The sequence below is a fragment of the Maniola hyperantus genome, chromosome 11 (assembly GCF_902806685.2).
Source record: "Maniola hyperantus chromosome 11, iAphHyp1.2, whole genome shotgun sequence".
Lineage (NCBI taxonomy): Eukaryota > Metazoa > Arthropoda > Insecta > Lepidoptera > Nymphalidae > Maniola > Maniola hyperantus.
This window is the reverse complement of record NC_048546.1, coordinates 6,812,791-6,832,262: the sequence shown is the minus strand read 5'-3', so window position 1 is coordinate 6,832,262 and position 19,472 is coordinate 6,812,791. Positions and strand designations below refer to the sequence as shown.

Below are 19,472 nucleotides of genomic sequence, written 5' to 3'. Positions count from 1 at the left end.
CCATGAAAAAGAAAGCACAGATAAGCTGAGATTCGTAATGATGATCATCATGATGCTGGCACGCAAAACGAGTAGTCCAAACTGCAATCCAAAGTTGCAACATAGCGGATTGCGCAGGTACTAACAAAACCACTAACTAAGAATTAATTACATAAGCCCGACAGAGACCTTGTTTTTGTACAATGCGCAGTCATATGCCTCATGTTCAGATTGGACTCCTCCTTTTACTGTAAAGTTTGAACTACATAATATTATATGTATACTCGGTGCTATTGTGCAAATGGGATGATATACCTACAGCAAATTGTCCATGTTTTGTAATACTAATTTTATTTTTTATATTATGTAAGTAGGTATGTCTTAACATTTTGAATGAAACCCAAGTATCAGTTATTAATAGTTATATTTTTATTTGATCTGGTATATACTACCATAAACTATTCTAACATTACTTTTCTACAAATCACATAACAGGCTTTTACTACACATAAAATATAGTAACTTGACAATATACAGTGTTGTATTTCTCATAGTTTAAATATTATGACCCTCGTATACGATGGCCAAACGTGCTCGGTGAACGTGTTCAGATCGCATATTTGCGGTGTTCGGCCAGCGGTCGCATATACAAATTGCGGATTTCGATGCACAAAACAAAGGAGATTGGCGTAATTCGCAAATAGCGTCCACACGTTAGTCGGCACTGGTCGAACATGCGTTGGTCCTACGTGAAACGTAGACTTTATACAGCGTACAAAATTGCTTTGAAAGGAAGCATTCTGCAACATAACTTTGCAAATAGTAGTGAATATAAAAAGATACTCCAAGCGTTTAATTATTATAATACCTACGTAAATACAAAGTTTGTACAGTATTGTAAAAAGCCAATAAAACTCACAGACTTTATGCTCGAAATCTCCAGATCTTAGATTATTATTTTTGTACAACTAATTAAATACATGGAAAAATAAGAGACAGACAAAATTAAAAATATAGATGTTGCCCTCAGACTTCTAGGAGCCACAAAAATAAAGTCAGTTGTATGTGAACTATCATCGCGCAAAAGTGGTTCACGTGGAGGACGTATAAATTAGCTACTTTTTGACACATTTTATTTTTATATTGTTTTTATGTTGTATATATAATATTATTTTTTCTTGGGGCCTGTTTACTGTCCATTTTTATTCTTTTTGTCTGTCGTAATCACTACCCAAATTATAAATGCGAAAGTGTGTTTGTTTGTTGTTTTATTGGTGTGTCATTCAATCACGCCGCAACGGAGAAATGGATTGATCTGCATTTTTTTACATGAATATAATTGAAGTCCGAGAGTAACGTAGGCTAGTTTTTATCACGAGAAATCTGAGTCCCCATGGGGTTTTTTGCTAATCTAAATCCACGCGGACGAAGTCGCGGGCATCAGCAAGTCAGCTAGTATACATATTATATACTTATAGTAATAAATATTAAATCATTTACAACTTCCAAATACCTACTTCACATATGAGTACAAGCCACTTAAAATTGTGTATCATGATATATAATGATAATATTGCGCTTAGCGTCAAGTTATCTCGTATTTGGTGTTAAAACATCATCTTATTGCATTATTATTTATCACAATTCACTAGTTAATCTAGAAAGTTTTAAACAGTGGTACCTTCAAATGATTTTCGCGAAATAAACACTAAAATAGATTATTTGGCTCCGCGCAAGCGGGCCACTGACCACAGCCACAAGTGGCTGTCGCGCGCCTCCTTTGGTACCGCGTAAACGAAGGTGGCCGCCACTATAGTGGTCAGTGGCCGCTACAATTTGTAACACTCTCCTACTAAGTAGCAAGTGGCCGCCACTGGTGGCGTGTCCCGAACACTCAGGTTGAGATCTATAAAGCGTACTTTCACTTAGCTCTGTCTTAAGTTTCAGTTAAAACGAGACAGATTTATGTCAGCGATATAACGCTGTCTCGTTTAAACAGTGTCGTAAGTCTGAGCAAAGTCAACATGCGCTCTATAGATCTCACCATCAGTCGCGAGTGGACCGTTTCATTCCCTACAAACCGTGTTATTATAAATCTTGCAAGCAGCTTGTCGCCAGCCACCGGCGGTGGCTGCGTTCGGTGGCCCATTTGCGCAGAGCCTTAGGGCGAAATTAATTTTTTTTTATATACTTAATCATGCTTATAACAAAATTATCGAATTCGTTCATTTGATTAAAAATATTTATAACATTTTTTTAAATAGGTAGATAGTTATTTTTATTTCTTATTTTTTTAAACTATAAATCAACAGTACCTATTAATAAATAAACGTTAATCTAGTCAACTACCATTTATTACCATTATCATTAAGTAAGTATTACCAGAGCTTTTATAAAACGAATAATATTATAATATGGTTTGGATAAAGCTCTATCTAACACAAATACATACGCAAAAACGTATTTTTTTATATTTGATTATAATAAACCTATAGTTTGTTTGACAAAACTTCTAAGCACGTTAGGTTTTCATGATAATTAACAAAATGCACTAGTATTCTACTTTTGTACAGTAACAACATTAAAATAATGTTTTCTTAGGCAAGTGAGCAATGTGAATTTATTAAAGAGAAAGCAAATGCCTTTGATCAAGTGCGTTTAACACGCAAAAGGTAAGATTGGGGGTACCTACTTATGGTTATGAAAAAACGTTACCGTAAGCCAAGCAAAAATAAAAATAGGTAGTAGGATAAAGTTATTTTTTGTGTGAATTATTTTCTCTGATCATATTATCGTGTGTTCCTATAGTATTGTGTAAATTTTAGAGTATTCGCATCTTTCTCTTCCAATATGTAATAAAAAAAGGACAAACAAACTTATTTTAATTTAGAACTGACTCAAACAGTTTAGGTGCCAGTCGTGAGCCTATTGTTCAAAGTAGAGTAGCAATATAGAGTCTTTAAATTTAAAATTCATTTTCCGTTATTTTTTTTTGCAATAAAAAAGAAAAAGATGCAGATACTCTAAATTTGGTTTAGAGAAAATTATCAGAATCAACGCCAATATTTTTAGATAAGAACAATATTTAGCTAGGTTGTTAATAAAAAGATTAGTTATTTTTTAATGCTGTACCTATCTGTTTTGTATTCTTAAACAAATGACAAGTTCCTATTTACCCAAGCGAAAATACGAAGCAAAGCGATCAGTGGTTAGTGCAGAGTTACACCCTTAGTACGGACATTATCGGCGGCACCTAATGTTTTCGTGAGTTTTAAAATAAAATTATAATCTCAGAGTTCAATTCGTCAATGCCCCAAAGTAGAGTGAACTAGAGTGAGGGAACTCTCGGTTTGATCCTGAATCGACGATATTATGTCAAATATTAGGTTACGGTGACGTGAAATCAAAGGAAAATAGGACTACCTGCGTCAAATGTTCTAACATTTGACGCTTGCCAGTGACGTCGAAGCCTCGACGTTTTGTTAGATGTTCCCTACCTGTCATGAACTGTGCCCAAAGCCTTAGGACGAAAGTCTTCAAAAAGTGTATACTGTGTTTTACCTGTGATAAATATTGAAATGATGATGTATGGAGTGGAAAAAAAAGACTGAATTAACAATTATATGAAAACAGTTCGGACTTTTACGATTAAGGCTTAGTTGTGCTGAAAAATCCTACGATTTCCTAAAATTCGAGATTATACAGTAAAATATATTTGATGGGACTCGATATCATGGAAAACGAATAAAAAACATGTACTAGGGATGCAACAGTTAGGAGTGTATTAACGGTTTTCAAAATATCACTTATTTTATCTTTGTTTAAAGTTTTACATTTTAATAGGACAAAAAAAAATTGCATAATATACTTACCGTCTTTTAATAAATCAGACCCTTAATTAGATGGATATAACGTATTTACTAAGATAATGAATTAACTAGTAGGTACACTTCGCCGGACATTGTGTTACGCTGCGTTGGGCGGCATCGAATCAATTCCACACGAGGCTTGCATGGTTAACATACAACTCTGAAAAGTAAAGATAACAAGATATAATTATAAGGTATATACTTCCTAACAAAGTAAGTATAGATGATAGGTCACGAACTGGGATGTTCGGGTCCCAAGGTGCTGGAAAGGCGATCTCGAACCGGCAAGCGCAGCATTTTAAGACCCACCACTAGGTGGACGGACGACATCAGGCGAATCGCAGCGAGCCGCTGGATTCAGGTGGCGCAAGACCATGGTGTGTAGAAGTCCCTACAAGAGATCTATGTCCAGCAGTGGGCGTCTATCGGTTGATGAGCGCTTTGACGGGCGCGCGCCAGGTGACAACGCTCACCTGCAGTGTCAGCGAGACGGCCGGTCAGGCGAGGTAGGCGCGCACGAGCGCTTTGACGGGCGCGCGGCACAGCGGACACGCGCCCAGCGCCGCGCCGCACCCCGCGCACGATACCAGGTGGCCGCATGGCAGGAATACCACGCTCACCTGAAAGTCAAAATAACGCATCAATATTACGTGATTTTTCCATATTTCGACTGAGACTTGTATAGTACTTTTCTCCCATTTGCAAGGAAATAATAAACGAATGAATTCTAGAAAACCTACACCTCATGTAGGTTTTTTAGAATTGAGTCACAAAACACTATAAAGAGTAGATAGACGGTTTGTGCGGCTAATTGGCACCGGCTCCAAAAATATTACTATAGAACTACAATAACTCTTGTATACTCTTACTTATTGAAGTCGGTTTTTTTTTAGATTTTTTTAAAATAATAAACCAATTTCTGAGCAAGTGGGAGAAAAGTGAATCCTTACTATAGCAAAAGAAAAGGCACAAAAAAAGAAGATAAAAGAGATGGTCTAATCGCTTAGCGAAATCTGCCAGGATGATTTATCATAATTGACTTACCTCATTATCCATGCACACTTTGCATAATCTCGCTTCTTTTAGCTGCCGGTTTTCTTCTTCTAAGGTAATATTATTCTTATTAATGACAGGACCAGCGTCAGGTTCAGGATCGGTGTCGGTAATGTCGTTTGTGTGGTCGGTCGCGGGTTGGCTGCAGCTGTCTTGCGGTGGGTTGTGCCTGTGTGTAGTCTGTGGTACACTGCCGGGGGTTGGCGATCGTATTGGGCTGTCCGTTTGTGACGTTTGGCTATCAGATCTCTCTTCTTCTATGTTTGATGCGGGGATTATACTGTACGAAATAAAAATTGTGCATATAACGCGTAAAATTGAACTCCTCACACGCCATTTTGACTTTTTGTGTCGAATTTCATGTCAAACGTTTATTTTTTGTCCTTATTTATACACGATTTTAGTCCTTGTTTTAAAGGTGAACTGTACTATTGACATAACAGTTGACCCATAGAGTTAAAATGGCGCGTGATGAGCCATTTTTTACGGACTATACATTTATGAACTCACTCTAAATTTGTTCAATTCCTGTTATGTCAAAAGTACGATTTGAGTCCTAAATACGCGTGCTGTGCTACTCTATAGACACAGAGCAAATATGGCGAGTGAGTTTTCAAAATGTATGCATTATAATTACGTTTAAAAGTGGGTGAGTTTGCATTGAAGAAACATTTTCTCACTAGCTGATGTCTGCGTGGTTTTAGGTTTCTAAATCCCGTGGGAACTCTTTACTTTTCCGGGATAAAAAGTAATATAAGTCACCCTCCAGGTTTCTAACTATATCCATGCAAAAAATCACGTCAATCCGTTGCTCCATTGCGGCGTGATTGAAGCGTGGTCTTGGAAGTGTGAGGTCCCGGGTTCGATTTAATTATGTCGCACAATTTATGGTCGCTGGTCTGGTCTGTTGGGAGGCTACGACCGTGGCTAGTTACCACCCTACCGGCAAAGACGTGCCGCCAAACGATTTAGCGTTCCGGTACGATGCTGTGTAGAAAGAAATCTATTTAAACACACTTACTTACCACCGTGAGAACGCAGTCAAGGGCTAACTTGTAATGGAATAAAATAAAATAAACCGGCCAAGTGCGAGTCAGGCTCGCGCAACGAGGGTTCCGTACCACAGCCGTATTTTTTCGACATTTTGCACGATAATTCAAAAAATATGATGCATAAAAATAAATAAAAATCTGTTTTAGAATACACAGGTGAAGACCTTTCATATGGTACCCCACTTGATATAAAAACTTACTTCGAAAATTGAAAATACTAATTATTAGTTCATGACCACAATTTTTTTTTGTGTGATGTAACCACAAATTCACAATTTTCAGATTTTTCCCTGAATGTCTGCTATAAGACCTACTTACCTGCCAAATTTCATGATTCTAGATCAACGGGAAGTATCTTGTAGGTTTCTTGACAGACTGTCAGATTAGCCCGTTCAAACAGACAGACAGACAACAAAGTGATCCTATAAGGGTTCCGTTTTTCCTTTTGAGGAACGGAACCCTAAAAAACAGAAGTGGCTTACCCAGAGCGTGGAGCAAAGTCTCTCAACGTCTCGGCTAGGATGTCCCTCGCGAGGCGCTGGCTGTGCGGCGACACGGACCACGCCTCTTCGTTCAGCTGCTCGTCCAGCACTGCGTCGATGAGAGCCTCCGATGAACTGAATGGGAGACCTAGAATATTAATAAACTATTTCTATCTGTGTCCATAAACAACCATTTCCCTGAATAATAAAACTTTTTTTTAATCAGAATTCATTTTTAAGTTAAATGATAACTGCAACTTCATCCGTGTGCAAATTTATGAATGAATTAGTTATTTTTTAAAGCCAAACCTGTAGCTCGCAACCTTCTGACGATGGCGCGACGGACTCGGGCCACGTCCAGGCCCGCGCCTAACGCCGCCAGTGCTGCATTGCTCTCCATACATTCCTCTACCTTGAATTATTACATAGAAATACATTTCTCTACAGTACTACAAATTAGGGATGTTACGGATATTCGCATCCGCATATGCGGAACATTCGCATTAATTAGACATCTGCATCAAATAATGCGAAGCTTTTACGGATGCGGATTCATATTTGCAACAAGTAACGACCTGCAAGGAAAGTAGGCGGGGACAGAAAGGCGCGTGCCGCACACGTGTTTGCTAGTTGATATCTTCGTTCGCTAACCAATCAAAAAGTGTACAATGGTACTCAACAGGGGTTATGGATATTCGCATCCGCATTCATTCAGACATCCGCACCCGATGTGAACTTCTAATAATCGGCATCTGCGGATGTACTGGCATCCGCAACAACCCTGCTACAGATATTCTATTTCACAAAGACTGTTTGGCTATGTTTGTATGAGTGCACACGCAGGTACAGTATGCGGCCGAAAGTAATGTACATCGACATTTAGAAGGAGATAGCAAATTTGTAGAGCAGTCTCTGTCGTTGAGGAGACCGACAAAACGTCACATAAATAGGTATGAGTGACGGAGACAACGCTCTACAAAGCCGAAATGTCATTCTAAAGGCCAATGTACATTACTTTCGGCCGCGTACTGTACACATTGTTATATAAGGCGACACAGAGTCTGACGCCTAATCTCGTGGTAAATATCCCGGGAATTCTATGGAGATACCGATGATGAGCGCATCATCGGTTACCGCACGATTTGAACTGTTTGATTTTCCAGGATAAAATGTAACCCATGTTCATCTCCAGGATGCAAACTATTTCTTTTATTAAATTTCAACGTACGGGCCGTGAATATAATATAGATAACATCAACGAAAAATCTAAACACATAAATAAAGTTAATGTGTATGTCTCTCTGATTGAATTAATAAATTTTGCAAATTTATTTACCTGACTCTCGGTTGCTGGGAAATTCACACCAGGATTTCGAGTTCTTGAACTGAGACCCCTGTCAGCTGAGAACTGAAAATACAATAATGTATTATTTATAATTTCATATAAGTAAAACATTTCAAGAGGCCCTATTTTTAGTTGAATCCCAATAATTTTCAATGTATTGGTTTTTCTCAACGCTGATCATCGGGAGATCCAGCGTGTAGGTAGTTAGCGCCGACCTGTCAGCGTTATGGAGGAATGCTTCATTGTAATATATAAAGCGCTTACGCCCAGCTTAGCACCGTTGTTCACCATCGCTGACCGATCAGCGTTATTTTGGAAAGCTTTCTAGTAATGAGTACATATTGACCTGTCAGCGCTGATGATCAGCTTGAAGCCCTACTCTTGTCCGCATGATTGCTCTGAGGCAGACTGTGGTCTTACTTACGGTGCGTTGTTCGGAGATGCGGTTGCGGCAAGTCAGTTGCTGATTACGGCGCATCGCTCGCCGAAGCCACTGTGGCAGTAGAAACATCGCACCTGGTGACATTTGCCTATCTCAACTTACCGTGCGTTGCACGGAGGTGCGGTTGCGGCACGTGTCAACGAACTCCTGCCCCTTGACGAGCAACACGTAGCCGCAGTGCGGGAACCAGTGCGCGTGCTCCGACCACGGCGCGTCGCCCGCCTCCCACTTGCCCAAGCCGCCGTCGCAGTAGAAACATCGCACCTGATTATATTACTACATTCAATACTGGCCACTACCAAAACATTGTTAGTGTAACGTTTGAGTCTTTAAAATATTCACGTAAGCGTGCAAGCAATCTAATCAACTCACATTCTTAGATTATATAATTTGATTTTTCAGTATTATAGTTAGCTGCGTTCACAAAAGCTTGGTCGCCTCGCGAAACTTTGTAATGCGAGGCAGCGTGACTATTGCAGACTCGCTTCGATCGCGACATAATATGTGCATCCATACCGACCGGACTGTAAGGCAATACAAAGCCTCCTGAGACTGCTATGCTTAGAAGGGACGTTGGAAGCAAGGTAAGACTTAGTTTTACTTACGTTATTTAGTCAATTACCTGATCATCAATACCCGTATAAAAGAAACCAGCGTCGGCTAAAGTTCTAGGAGCTTGCGCTCGGTCCGCTGGCCAGCGCTCGAATGTCGCCAGCCTCGCAGCGAGCGCGGCTCGCGAGGGATGCCTTGCCCCTCCTCCCACCACCCCTAGAGACCGCCACTCCCCTCCCGCTTCCACTACCCGCGCATTGTGTGCCGCACCCGACCTAGAAAAAAAAACGGACCGGTAATAGAAGTTCCTTTGAACCCAACTTTTATCAAATAATTTCTTTTAGCAGGTTGTCACCATGTTGGCTCCAAAATACATTTCATAATTAATGATATAGCTCACGACTCGATTTCGACGATCATTATAATTTTATTTTTGTTTTAGTTTAGAATTTTTGGGATCTTTCATGGTTATTTAGGAGGTAATGGTAGCTGCTAGGTTTCTATGTGATAAACCTAACTTAAATCTCTGACGGCGAACTCACGTGACTCACGCCAAGGAGACTGCCAGTCTCCTTGGCACTTGGCACGATCAGAGGCCTTTTAAAAAAGAACCCCGGATGGGTTTGAAACTAGTTGGCCGTAGGGCATACACCGACTAATCACGCTGCTAGGATTTAGTAAATAACTAGTGAATTGTTCAGTAAAACGCATGCTCCCACAGTTCACTGCAATTAGGAAACTTGAACAAAACGTCGAGGCTTGACATATACTGGTAGGCGTCAATTGTTATCTAAATTTGACACTGAAAATTTGAAAATCCAAAAAATAAAATATTTTGTAGTATTAAGTTTTCACCTCTGTTGGCAGTCCCCACTGACTGCCAATTTTTTTACATATGGGTGGTTTACATATGCAAGGAGATTATGTCTGAGTATTAGGTACTTACGACTGAGGTTTATTAACTGTAATGGGGGGCGATTGCAAGGGAGGCGTGTAAGAAGGCGATGATGAGGGCGGAGAGACCTCGTTATTTCTACGCTCCAATTCCAAGTTAGCCGCGTGCGCGCAGCGAGGGAAGTACCTGCAATAAGAAAATATAAACTATATCCTTACTTATTAGAAAATTTATTTAAGTAGGTATATTTTAGCATCTTAAAATCAAGGAAATTCAAAAATGGCAAGTGCAATAAAATTAAAATAAACGTTTATACTTTTTACATTTGTAGGGATCTGTACCCAAAGGACCCTATTACTAAGACTCCGCTGTCCGTCCGTCCAGCTGTCTGTCATAAACTGTAATAGGAGTTGAAACTGTCCCAGAATTTTTATTACTATTGCCAATATCAACAAATAACAGGACTTTCAAAATGGCTGCTGTAAAAATTAAAAAAATTGGTAAATAAAAAGTGTTATTTCTTGTAAGATGGTATTTCCTAGTGTGACTCTCACTTAGCCACTTTTTTTAGATTAAGAGAAAAATGAATATGAGTCTCTTTGATTGAAATAATTTTATGGTTATTTTTCAAAGTTATGTGAGCAGAAGTTACAGAGATAATATTGTCAAGATATAATAGTTGTACCTATCACAAAACTACTTCAACACAGTTTATGTAATGTAGTTTATGAATCATTCTTGGGGAATCACACCTATACCTACAATTTAGAGTAGTTATTGCAGATTAATCTAAAGGATGTCACATAAATTCTCAATATTGTTGCCTGTGAGTCATAATTTTAAGGCATATTTATTTACTTTTGGAAGCACATTATTTGAAAACTATAAGTTAATATGATAATTCTCATATTTTAAATATGTGCTTTAGCTAAATTCGCCATATAATCACTACTAATATTATAAAATTAATGTGCCAATTTTTCGGTTTGCCCTTCAATCAAGTTGCAACGGAGCACCGGATTGAGGTGATTTTTTGCATGGGCATAGTTAAAAACCAGGAGAAACATAGGCTACTTTTCATCTCGGAAAATCATAGAGTTCATGATATTTTTAAAATCCAAACCTCCACATGAACAAAGACATGGGCATCAGCTAGTAGAAACTAGAAACATAATTGGATACAATTTCTTTGATAGAATTAACTGTTAAACTGTTGAAATATCTACATTTTAGTTTTAATCGGAAATGTGGATCACCACCTAACAGTCAAAGTAAAGTTTTTAGCTAGCAGGTACACTTGAATCACCGGCTTAGTTAACACCAACTGTAATTCTATACAGGTTCACTTACATTCTGTGTACTTCCAGCGGGGGACCAAGAGATCCCAAGTTCCTGAAAGGTGCAAGTTCCCCTCCACACCATGCACAACGAAGTCTTCCTCCACCAGCATGATAAAACCCTGCGCTTACTAGCTCTTGTCGAGAGACTGAATTGTCCTGTACAAGAATAAATAAATAATAAATGTGTTAATTTTGTTGTTAACTAGATGATGCCAGTGACTTCGCATGGAAAGGTTATTAAAATCCAGTCAGAGCTCTTTGATTTTCTGACATAATATAGAGTAGCTAATTAATTCAGGCAACTTTTTATGCCAGATCTGGGGAGTGACATAGGCTACTTTTTATCCCAGAAAATCAAAGAGTTCCTACAGGATTTTTAAAGATTTATATTTATTTATTTATAAGATAAGACTAGCTAAAGCCTGGCATGTCTTGCAATGCCTCTTTCAAATTATTAGTAATTTTGATATGAGATTGCAGTAAGCCTTAAAGATTTTATTAGTCTTACAGTAACTGGTCGCAGCGCAGCGGGAGTATAGCCGCTTTCTTGCCGCAGTGTAGGTTGGAGCTCACAGGTTCGAATCCCACCCGGGCATATTAGTGTGATAATACATTTTTATTTATTTTTTTTAAGTTAGCGAATTAGTGTGACGTATTATCGGAAATAAGAACACTTTCGAATCGACCTTGTGTGTGAACGGTTGTAGTGGTGTAATGCAGGTACCAGCTACCTGCATAGGTGATTTTCAGAATGCATGAATGATGTAAATATCTACTTACTAGATTTTTAGTACAGTGATTTTGGAAATTATATCGTGTGCAAGCAGAAGGGGTGAGTGCTAGGCTTATAGTAAATATTATGTCTTCACGGCACCGCGGGTTGTGTAGGTACTGTGATTTGTACGTGGCATACTACAATTATAGTTTTTCTTATTTGTTAATAGCCTAACGCCACGCCCTTCTACTACGGGACCTAATAAAATTGTAAGAACAACCCTGAGATCGTCTGAGGCTAGCTTCCTTGGTGTGGAAGGGCACCTGATTACCACCTCCAACGAAAACCCTCCTGGCGCTCAACTTGCATGTAGCATGATTAAAGATTTGCAATGAACTTTTGTGTGTTTGATCTCAGCTCATTCATCAATCACGGACTCAAGACATAACAGATGGCGCCCGCGTAAAATAATAATAATTGTGACACATCTACAGTGAAGTTCTTGGTGAAAAGTAGTTAAACCACGCAGTTCGTTAGTTATATAACGTATAACTATTCAATAAGACTATTATAGGATATATTTTGTCATGCATCTGCCAATATTATTACAATGAGTTTGAGGTAACCCGCAAAATCTGATGTTAAAATTGTGAAAATAACTACCTACCTATTTTGTTTAACTTGAGGTTGATACACATTGAATCATAATCTTAGGTATTTATCCAAAAGGAATTGTAATTTGGCTATTCATAATGGTTTAAAGGTAACCCACTGACTCAACAAAATAAAAGTAAACGTTACAAGAACTATTAGGCTAGCAATATAAGGCATGCTACACACTAAGTTTAATAATTAATTTTAGTAATTAATCTAATTTAGCTTAAGTGATTCTTGTGTTAGTTAATTATAAATTATCAATGTGTATATTGTATATATTTCATGAGTTGAATGTTGGTTAGCTATTAATCGCTTCATGTTAAATGAAGTTTTAGAGAGATAAATAGCCACCGACTATCATTCTAATTTAAGTTTGCGGTGTGGTTAGCACCTTATAGGAATCAATATATTTTAATGAATTTTTGAATTATTTGTAATGCAATCTTGGAATGTTTTGTATCAAGTAATTAGGGAAATAAGTATTGACATCTTTGACATTTTTTAATTGAAATAGGATACAGTTCCTCATAATATTTTTTGTTCATTAAACGTAACTACAATCACTTTATTGAAATGGATGTAAACTTTTTATTAAAAGATGAGGTGGAATTCGAACTTGCGAGTCGAGGGGTGTATATTAAGAGTGTTGTTCCGGTTATGAAAAAGTTGTTAAAAGAGTTAATGTATTCAGAAGAAAAAGGCAACTACTCATATCAGATTAAGGCACCAAAACAAAGCTTTGAGAATCCTACAGGTGAGTTAGACGTTTGTAAATCAAAGATTGAAATTCTGTCAAGTTACATCTCCGAAATTTCAGAAAAGCCGGATAGGAATTTATTTAGGCGCTTAGTTTCTAGATTATATCATGTTAAAAATAGAATAGACTTTATAGTTCCTGATTCAGATAAAGCCACAGAACGAAGAGAAAATTATAGACTTAAAGTTGATAATCTATTAGCACAGCTCGAAGAACAGGATGATAAAATCGAAGAAGAAGGAAATCTTACCTTAGATGATAAGCGAATTTTACAGGAGACTTTAGGTACAGTTGGAGAGAGAATCGTAAAAAAGTTAGACGAAGAGTCGCAAGCCGGTCAACACTCAAGTGACATTAGTAGACATGATGATGAAGCTAATAGATCGGTAAACTTCGAAGAGAAACTGGAAACTCCGGAGCTACTTGCCACAAACATAAGGTCTAGAAAACTTGCTCGCTCATCGACTATCATTGAACATGAGGACCGTAAACGTAAGCTAGTTCCTATTAATCAGTGGGGGGTAAAATTTTCAGGAAATAATAATAAAATCAGTGTTAATGCATTTATTGAGAGGGTCAGTGAGCTTAAAGATGCTAGAAATGCTTCGGATAGGGACTTATGGCAGTACGCGATAGATTTCTTCGAAGGAGATGCACTAATCTGGTACAGAGCCAATAGGGAGAATATCCTTACTTGGGAAGAACTGACATTATTGCTGAGAAGAACGTTTGAGCCTCCATGTTACCAGGAAGAATTATTAGATGAAATTAAGGCTAGAACACAGGGAAGAAATGAATCCGCCATAATATACATATCAATAATGCAAAATATGTTTAATAGGTTACCGGAAAGAATTTCAGAACAAAAGAAGATTACGATTATTTTAAAAAATCTCCAGCCGTACTTTCAAAGGGCTATGTGCAGAGATCAGTTCTCCTCAATGGCAGACTTAACAAATGTACTGAGGGTGCTGGAAAGAACAAAGATAAGCTGTGAAAAATTCGAAGAACCAAAAACACGTAAGAACACTCTAGAGCCTGATCTTGCATATAAAATGGAAGAAGTGAAGGAGGTGAAGATGGTGGATACCAATATTTCGGCAATCAAAAGCAGTGTGGTTGAGGGAAATAAGAAACGTTGTTGGAACTGTAGAGAAACAGGACATCTATTTCGGTCATGCACAGTTCCAAAACAACGCCTATTTTGTTATAAATGTGGGCGGTTTGGGATAACGTCAAAAGACTGCTCTTGTAAGGAAAACGAGGTTGGGGAAAGCACGAAACCTGCCAAGTAAACTTTCCCCTAAGTAGAAATAGTAAAGAATGGCAGGATTGGTTAGGCGTAGTCAGCAACATGTTCGGCTTTAAGGAATTAGGTAACCTTACGTTGTCTAAAGAAAATGACAACAGATCTTATGTGATGTTGAGTATCTTAGAATATAAATGCATGGGTCTGTTAGATTCTGGTGCAAACACAACAGTGATCAACCCAAGATTTGCAGAGACCTTAAGAATGTTAGGATTAAAGTCATACGGTAAAAGCACGCCCACAAACTATATCTCGACTGCGGATGGCACTAAACATACAATATTGGATTTTTTTGATGTTCCGGTCAATTTTGATGGTCAATCTCACGTAATGTCAATGCTTGTAATGCCTGGGTTAGTACAGAATATACTATTGGGAAAGGATTTCTTTGATTTATTTGGTATTACTTTTCAGTTCAAAAGTGATATTATGCTCAAGGAAGGTGAAATAAATGCCATAAATCTGAATATTGGTAATTTGCTAGTATCACAAAATGATCTCGATGAAATTCAGCACGATGAACTTTTAAAGGTGATTGATGAGATGAAGCATACCATAGGTGTAGGACTAGGTAGAACACATCTAATCAAGCACAACATCGATACGGGGGACAACAAAGCTATTTATCAAAAGCCGTATAACTTCTCGCCCGTTATAAGGCAACAAATTGAAAAAGAATTAGATGATATGCTTGAAAAAGATGTGGTAGAACCTTCTTTTAGCTCGTGGTGTTCACCTGTCCTCATAGTAAAGAAAGCTAACGGGAGCAATAGGTTATGTTTGGACAGCAGACAACTCAACAAGGTCACCAAGAGAGACACATATCCCTTGCCTCGCGTGTCTTCCATCTTGGACAGTCTACGAAATGCTAGGTATTTGAGTACGATAGATCTGAAGGCTGCCTTTTGGCAGGTGCCATTAGATGATGCTAGCAAACAGAAAACAGCATTTGCAATACCAGGCAGGGGATTGTTCCAATTTAAGGTTATGCCATTTGGCTTAGTCAATGCTTCGCAGTCTCAGCAGAGACTAATGGATATGCTGTTCCAATCTAAGCATGAGAATGTCTGGGCATACTTAGATGATATAGTAGTATGTTCAGCATCGTTTGAGGAGCACTTAAATTTACTGCGTTGGGTCACAGGGGTTCTTGAAAAGGCCAACCTGACTGTAAATATGGAAAAATGTCAGTTTGCCAGATCTTCGTTGAGATATTTGGGATATATTATTGATAGAGATGGGTTAAGGACTGACCCGGATAAAGTCTGCGCTATCCTAAATTTTGCAAAACCTAAAAATATAAGGGAACTTAAAAGGTTTATCGGATTAGCTAGTTGGTATCGCAGATTTGTAAAGGACTTCTCTGAGATAGCAGCGCCATTGCATCATCTAACTAAAACAAAAGGTGTTTCAAAATTTAAGTGGACGGAGGAAGCGGACAAGGCGTTCCTACAGTTGAAAACACTTCTGACCACCACTCCAGTAATCACATGTCCAGATTATTCCAAGCCATTTTTTATACATTGTGATGCATCCAAGAATGGAATTGGAGCAGTACTATGTCAGAAATCGGAGGACGGTGATCAGGCAGTCGCATATTTGAGTCGTAAGCTTAATAAGCATGAAGTTAAGTACTCCACATCTGAAAGAGAACTGTTGAGTGTTGTCTTTGCCATAGAGAAATTTCGGCCATACGTTGATGGAGTTCACTTTACAATAGTAACAGACCACAGTGCGTTACAATGGTTGCACAAAATGAAGGACCCTCATGGGCGCTTAGCTCGGTGGGCAATGAAACTCCAACAATTTGATTTTGATGTGGTACATAGGCCAGGATCTTGTAATGTAGTCCCCGATGCTTTATCCCGCTCGCTAGAAGTTAACGCTATCAAGATTTTAGACAAACACAAAGATAGCTGGTACAAAAACAAGGTAAAAGACATAGAATCTGGGCGCAATAAAGATCAAAGCTGGATGGTACAAAACGGTCTACTTTTTAAGTCGGTGCCATTGAAGCAATTCCCAGCTTCCAATCGTTGGAAAATATTTGCACCTGAAAGTTTAAGGACAGAAATTTTAAGGGATTCTCACGACTCAACCATCTCTGGGCACTTTGGTGTGCGGAAAACGCTTTTTAGAATCAAACAAAATTATCACTGGCCTAATTTGCTACGAGATATTAAAGCTTACATTAATAAGTGTGAAACTTGTGCCAAAGTAAAGGTATGTCAGCAACCGTCTTTTGGAAAAATGGGACAGTACAGAGAGGTTTCAGGTCCATGGCAGATCATCTCAGTAGATTTGATGGGACCGTTTCCCAAGAGTAGAAGGTGTAACACGATGTTACTAGTCGTGACATGTTGGTTTAGCAAATTTACTCTATTATTTCCCTTACGCACCGGAAAGGCAGACAAAATTTGTGAAATACTAGAAAGCCAATTCTTGTTGTACGGGGCACCGGCAGCCATTATTTGTGACAATGGCAAGCAGTTCACATCGGAAGCTTTCAAAGAGGTGGCAGATAAGTTTAATGTAAAACTATGGTTCACACCAAATTATCATCCACAAAGCAACCCTACAGAACGGGTCAATAGAGTAATAGGCACAATGATAAGCTCATACATAAAAACAGGGAAACATTTTGATTGGGATGCTCATCTCAGACATTTAGGCCATGCCATTCGAACAGCTATTCATGAAGCTACGGGACACACTCCATCTTACTTATTTTTTGGTAGGGAAACGAGTGTTGCACCCATAAACCATTTGGAGAATATAAAGGACATTAGAGACATATTACCGATCAGAGATCAACAGCTATTCCTTAATCAGATAGAAATGAGAAATAAAATTTACAAAGAAGTTGAGAAAAAGTTGAGGATGTCGCATGATCGTAGTAAGAAATTTTATAATGAAAAACATAGATCAGCCAATTTTAAAGAAGGTGACATTGTTTGGAAACGAACCAAATACTTATCTAAAGCTACACAAAAATTCATGTCAAAACTGGCACCTAAGTTTGAAAAGGCGGTAATTACAAAGAAAATTTCAGAAAACGTTTACCGTTTGAACAACGCTTTTGGTAAGGACATCGGTACTTGGCACGCTAAGGACTTGAAAGTATACTGAGATATCATAAATGAAGTCGGTTAAAAAAAATGTAGTTACATTTTTTTGTGAGGGCGGGGATATTTGATATGAGATTGCAGTAAGCCTTAAAGATTTTATTAGTCTTACAGTAACTGGTCGCAGCGCAGCGGGAGTATAGCCGCTTTCTTGCCGCAGTGTAGGTTGGAGCTCACAGGTTCGAATCCCACCCGGGCATATTAGTGTGATAATACATTTTTATTTATTTTTTTTAAGTTAGCGAATTAGTGTGACGTATTATCGGAAATAAGAACACTTTCGAATCGACCTTGTGTGTGAACGGTTGTAGTGGTGTAATGCAGGTACCAGCTACCTGCATAGGTGATTTTCAGAATGCATGAATGATGTAAATATCTACTTACTAGATTTTTAGTACAGTGATTTTGGAAATTATATCGTGTGCAAGCAGAAGGGGTGAGTGCTAGGCTTATAGTAAATATTATGTCTTCACGGCACCGCGGGTTGTGTAGGTACTGTGATTTGTACGTGGCATACTACAATTATAGTTTTTCTTATTTGTTAATAGCCTAACGCCACGCCCTTCTACTACGGGACCTAATAAAATTGTAAGAACAACCCTGAGATCGTCTGAGGCTAGCTTCCTTGGTGTGGAAGGGCACCTGATTACCACCTCCAACGAAAACCCTCCTGGCGCTCAACTTGCATGTAGCATGATTAAAGATTTGCAATGAACTTTTGTGTGTTTGATCTCAGCTCATTCATCAATCACGGACTCAAGACATAACAATTTATTTGAATAACACTTACCTACATTATATTCCTAGCTAAAATTATAGAACAAGGAGCATTATAAATAACAATAACCAACAATAAATTCAAACTTGTAAACAAATACAAGGTCTTCAAATAAAATTAGTGTTGCATGTAAGGTCAAATATTATGTTAAGTTGTTTACTTTATGCTAAATGTCAACTGTTATGAAAGGAAACATTGTGAGATGGTGCTACTAAATAGAAAACCGGAAGCATTTATTGAAGACTTATTCTCTACAGGGTGCTATCACTAGAATGAAAAATATTCATTTTTAAGTACTTACTTAGTTTCAAACTTCTTAAATATTATTACATACTACATAAAATATAATCTGCATATAAATAATTTAATAAATTATTTACACAATATGATGGTTAAGCCTCATAAAGTGAGTTTGCTGCTTTATCAATTTACTTACATCCCAATTGACGAACGACAATAACCGCAGGGCATCGCTCTTGTACATATCATCCTCTTCATTGAGACCATAATCCTGTGTGACTGACTCCTGTTGCACCTCAGTTGTGGCCCTCTGTCCAGATTGAACGGTACACTCTCGGCCTAACACTAGAGGAACATTACCAGAAAGCGTCGGGTTCATGACAAATGCACAAGTTGCATCCAATGTCCTATGTCGCCACATAACCTGATCGCCGTAGTTCCACTCCGATATTTTACCCCCACAACTAAAACACTCCACCTCAGTACCCTGGCCTGTGTAGAAAAACCCCGCTTTCGCTAATCTTATAGAATCCACAGGTGCCGAAGCAGGCCAGTTTGTAAAGGTGTTCAATCTATTGGTCTCCAAATTCATTATTGTTTGTTCGGACCTAATTTAAACTTAATTAACTAACTATTACCACTAATAATTACAAACACGAATAAGGCTCAGTATAATACCAGCTCAATGCCATAAATTTGTTTTGATAAATCTAAGTTTATTATTTTTGTAATAATTTTGCAAAACGAATGATCAATATCGGCGATCCTCCATTTGTTGACAAGTCTGTGTTGACAAGTTGACAATTTGACCATTGACAATTTGAGATTGACGATTCCATAATCAGTGTTGCTAACTGCTATCCAAGAAAACGTAGAGAGATC

At 38.2% G+C, this 19,472-nt stretch overlaps 1 protein-coding gene across 1 annotated transcript; it reads right to left on the bottom strand.

Annotated features, from left to right (window-relative positions):
* Positions 1-386: 386 nt before the first annotated feature.
* Positions 387-19,388, bottom strand: Diap2 (Death-associated inhibitor of apoptosis 2). Its single transcript, XM_034973456.2, has 11 exons — positions 18,787-19,388; positions 11,020-11,165; positions 9,721-9,855; positions 8,845-9,049; positions 8,325-8,486; positions 7,772-7,843; positions 6,745-6,847; positions 6,436-6,583; positions 4,893-5,181; positions 4,322-4,468; positions 387-4,008 (listed from the first exon to the last, which is right to left on the bottom strand). The coding sequence occupies exons 1-10, from the start codon at positions 19,180-19,182 to the stop codon at positions 4,346-4,348; spliced, it is 1,779 nt and encodes a 592-aa protein (XP_034829347.1). The 5' UTR covers positions 19,183-19,388; the 3' UTR covers positions 387-4,008; positions 4,322-4,345.
* Positions 19,389-19,472: the final 84 nt, after the last annotated feature.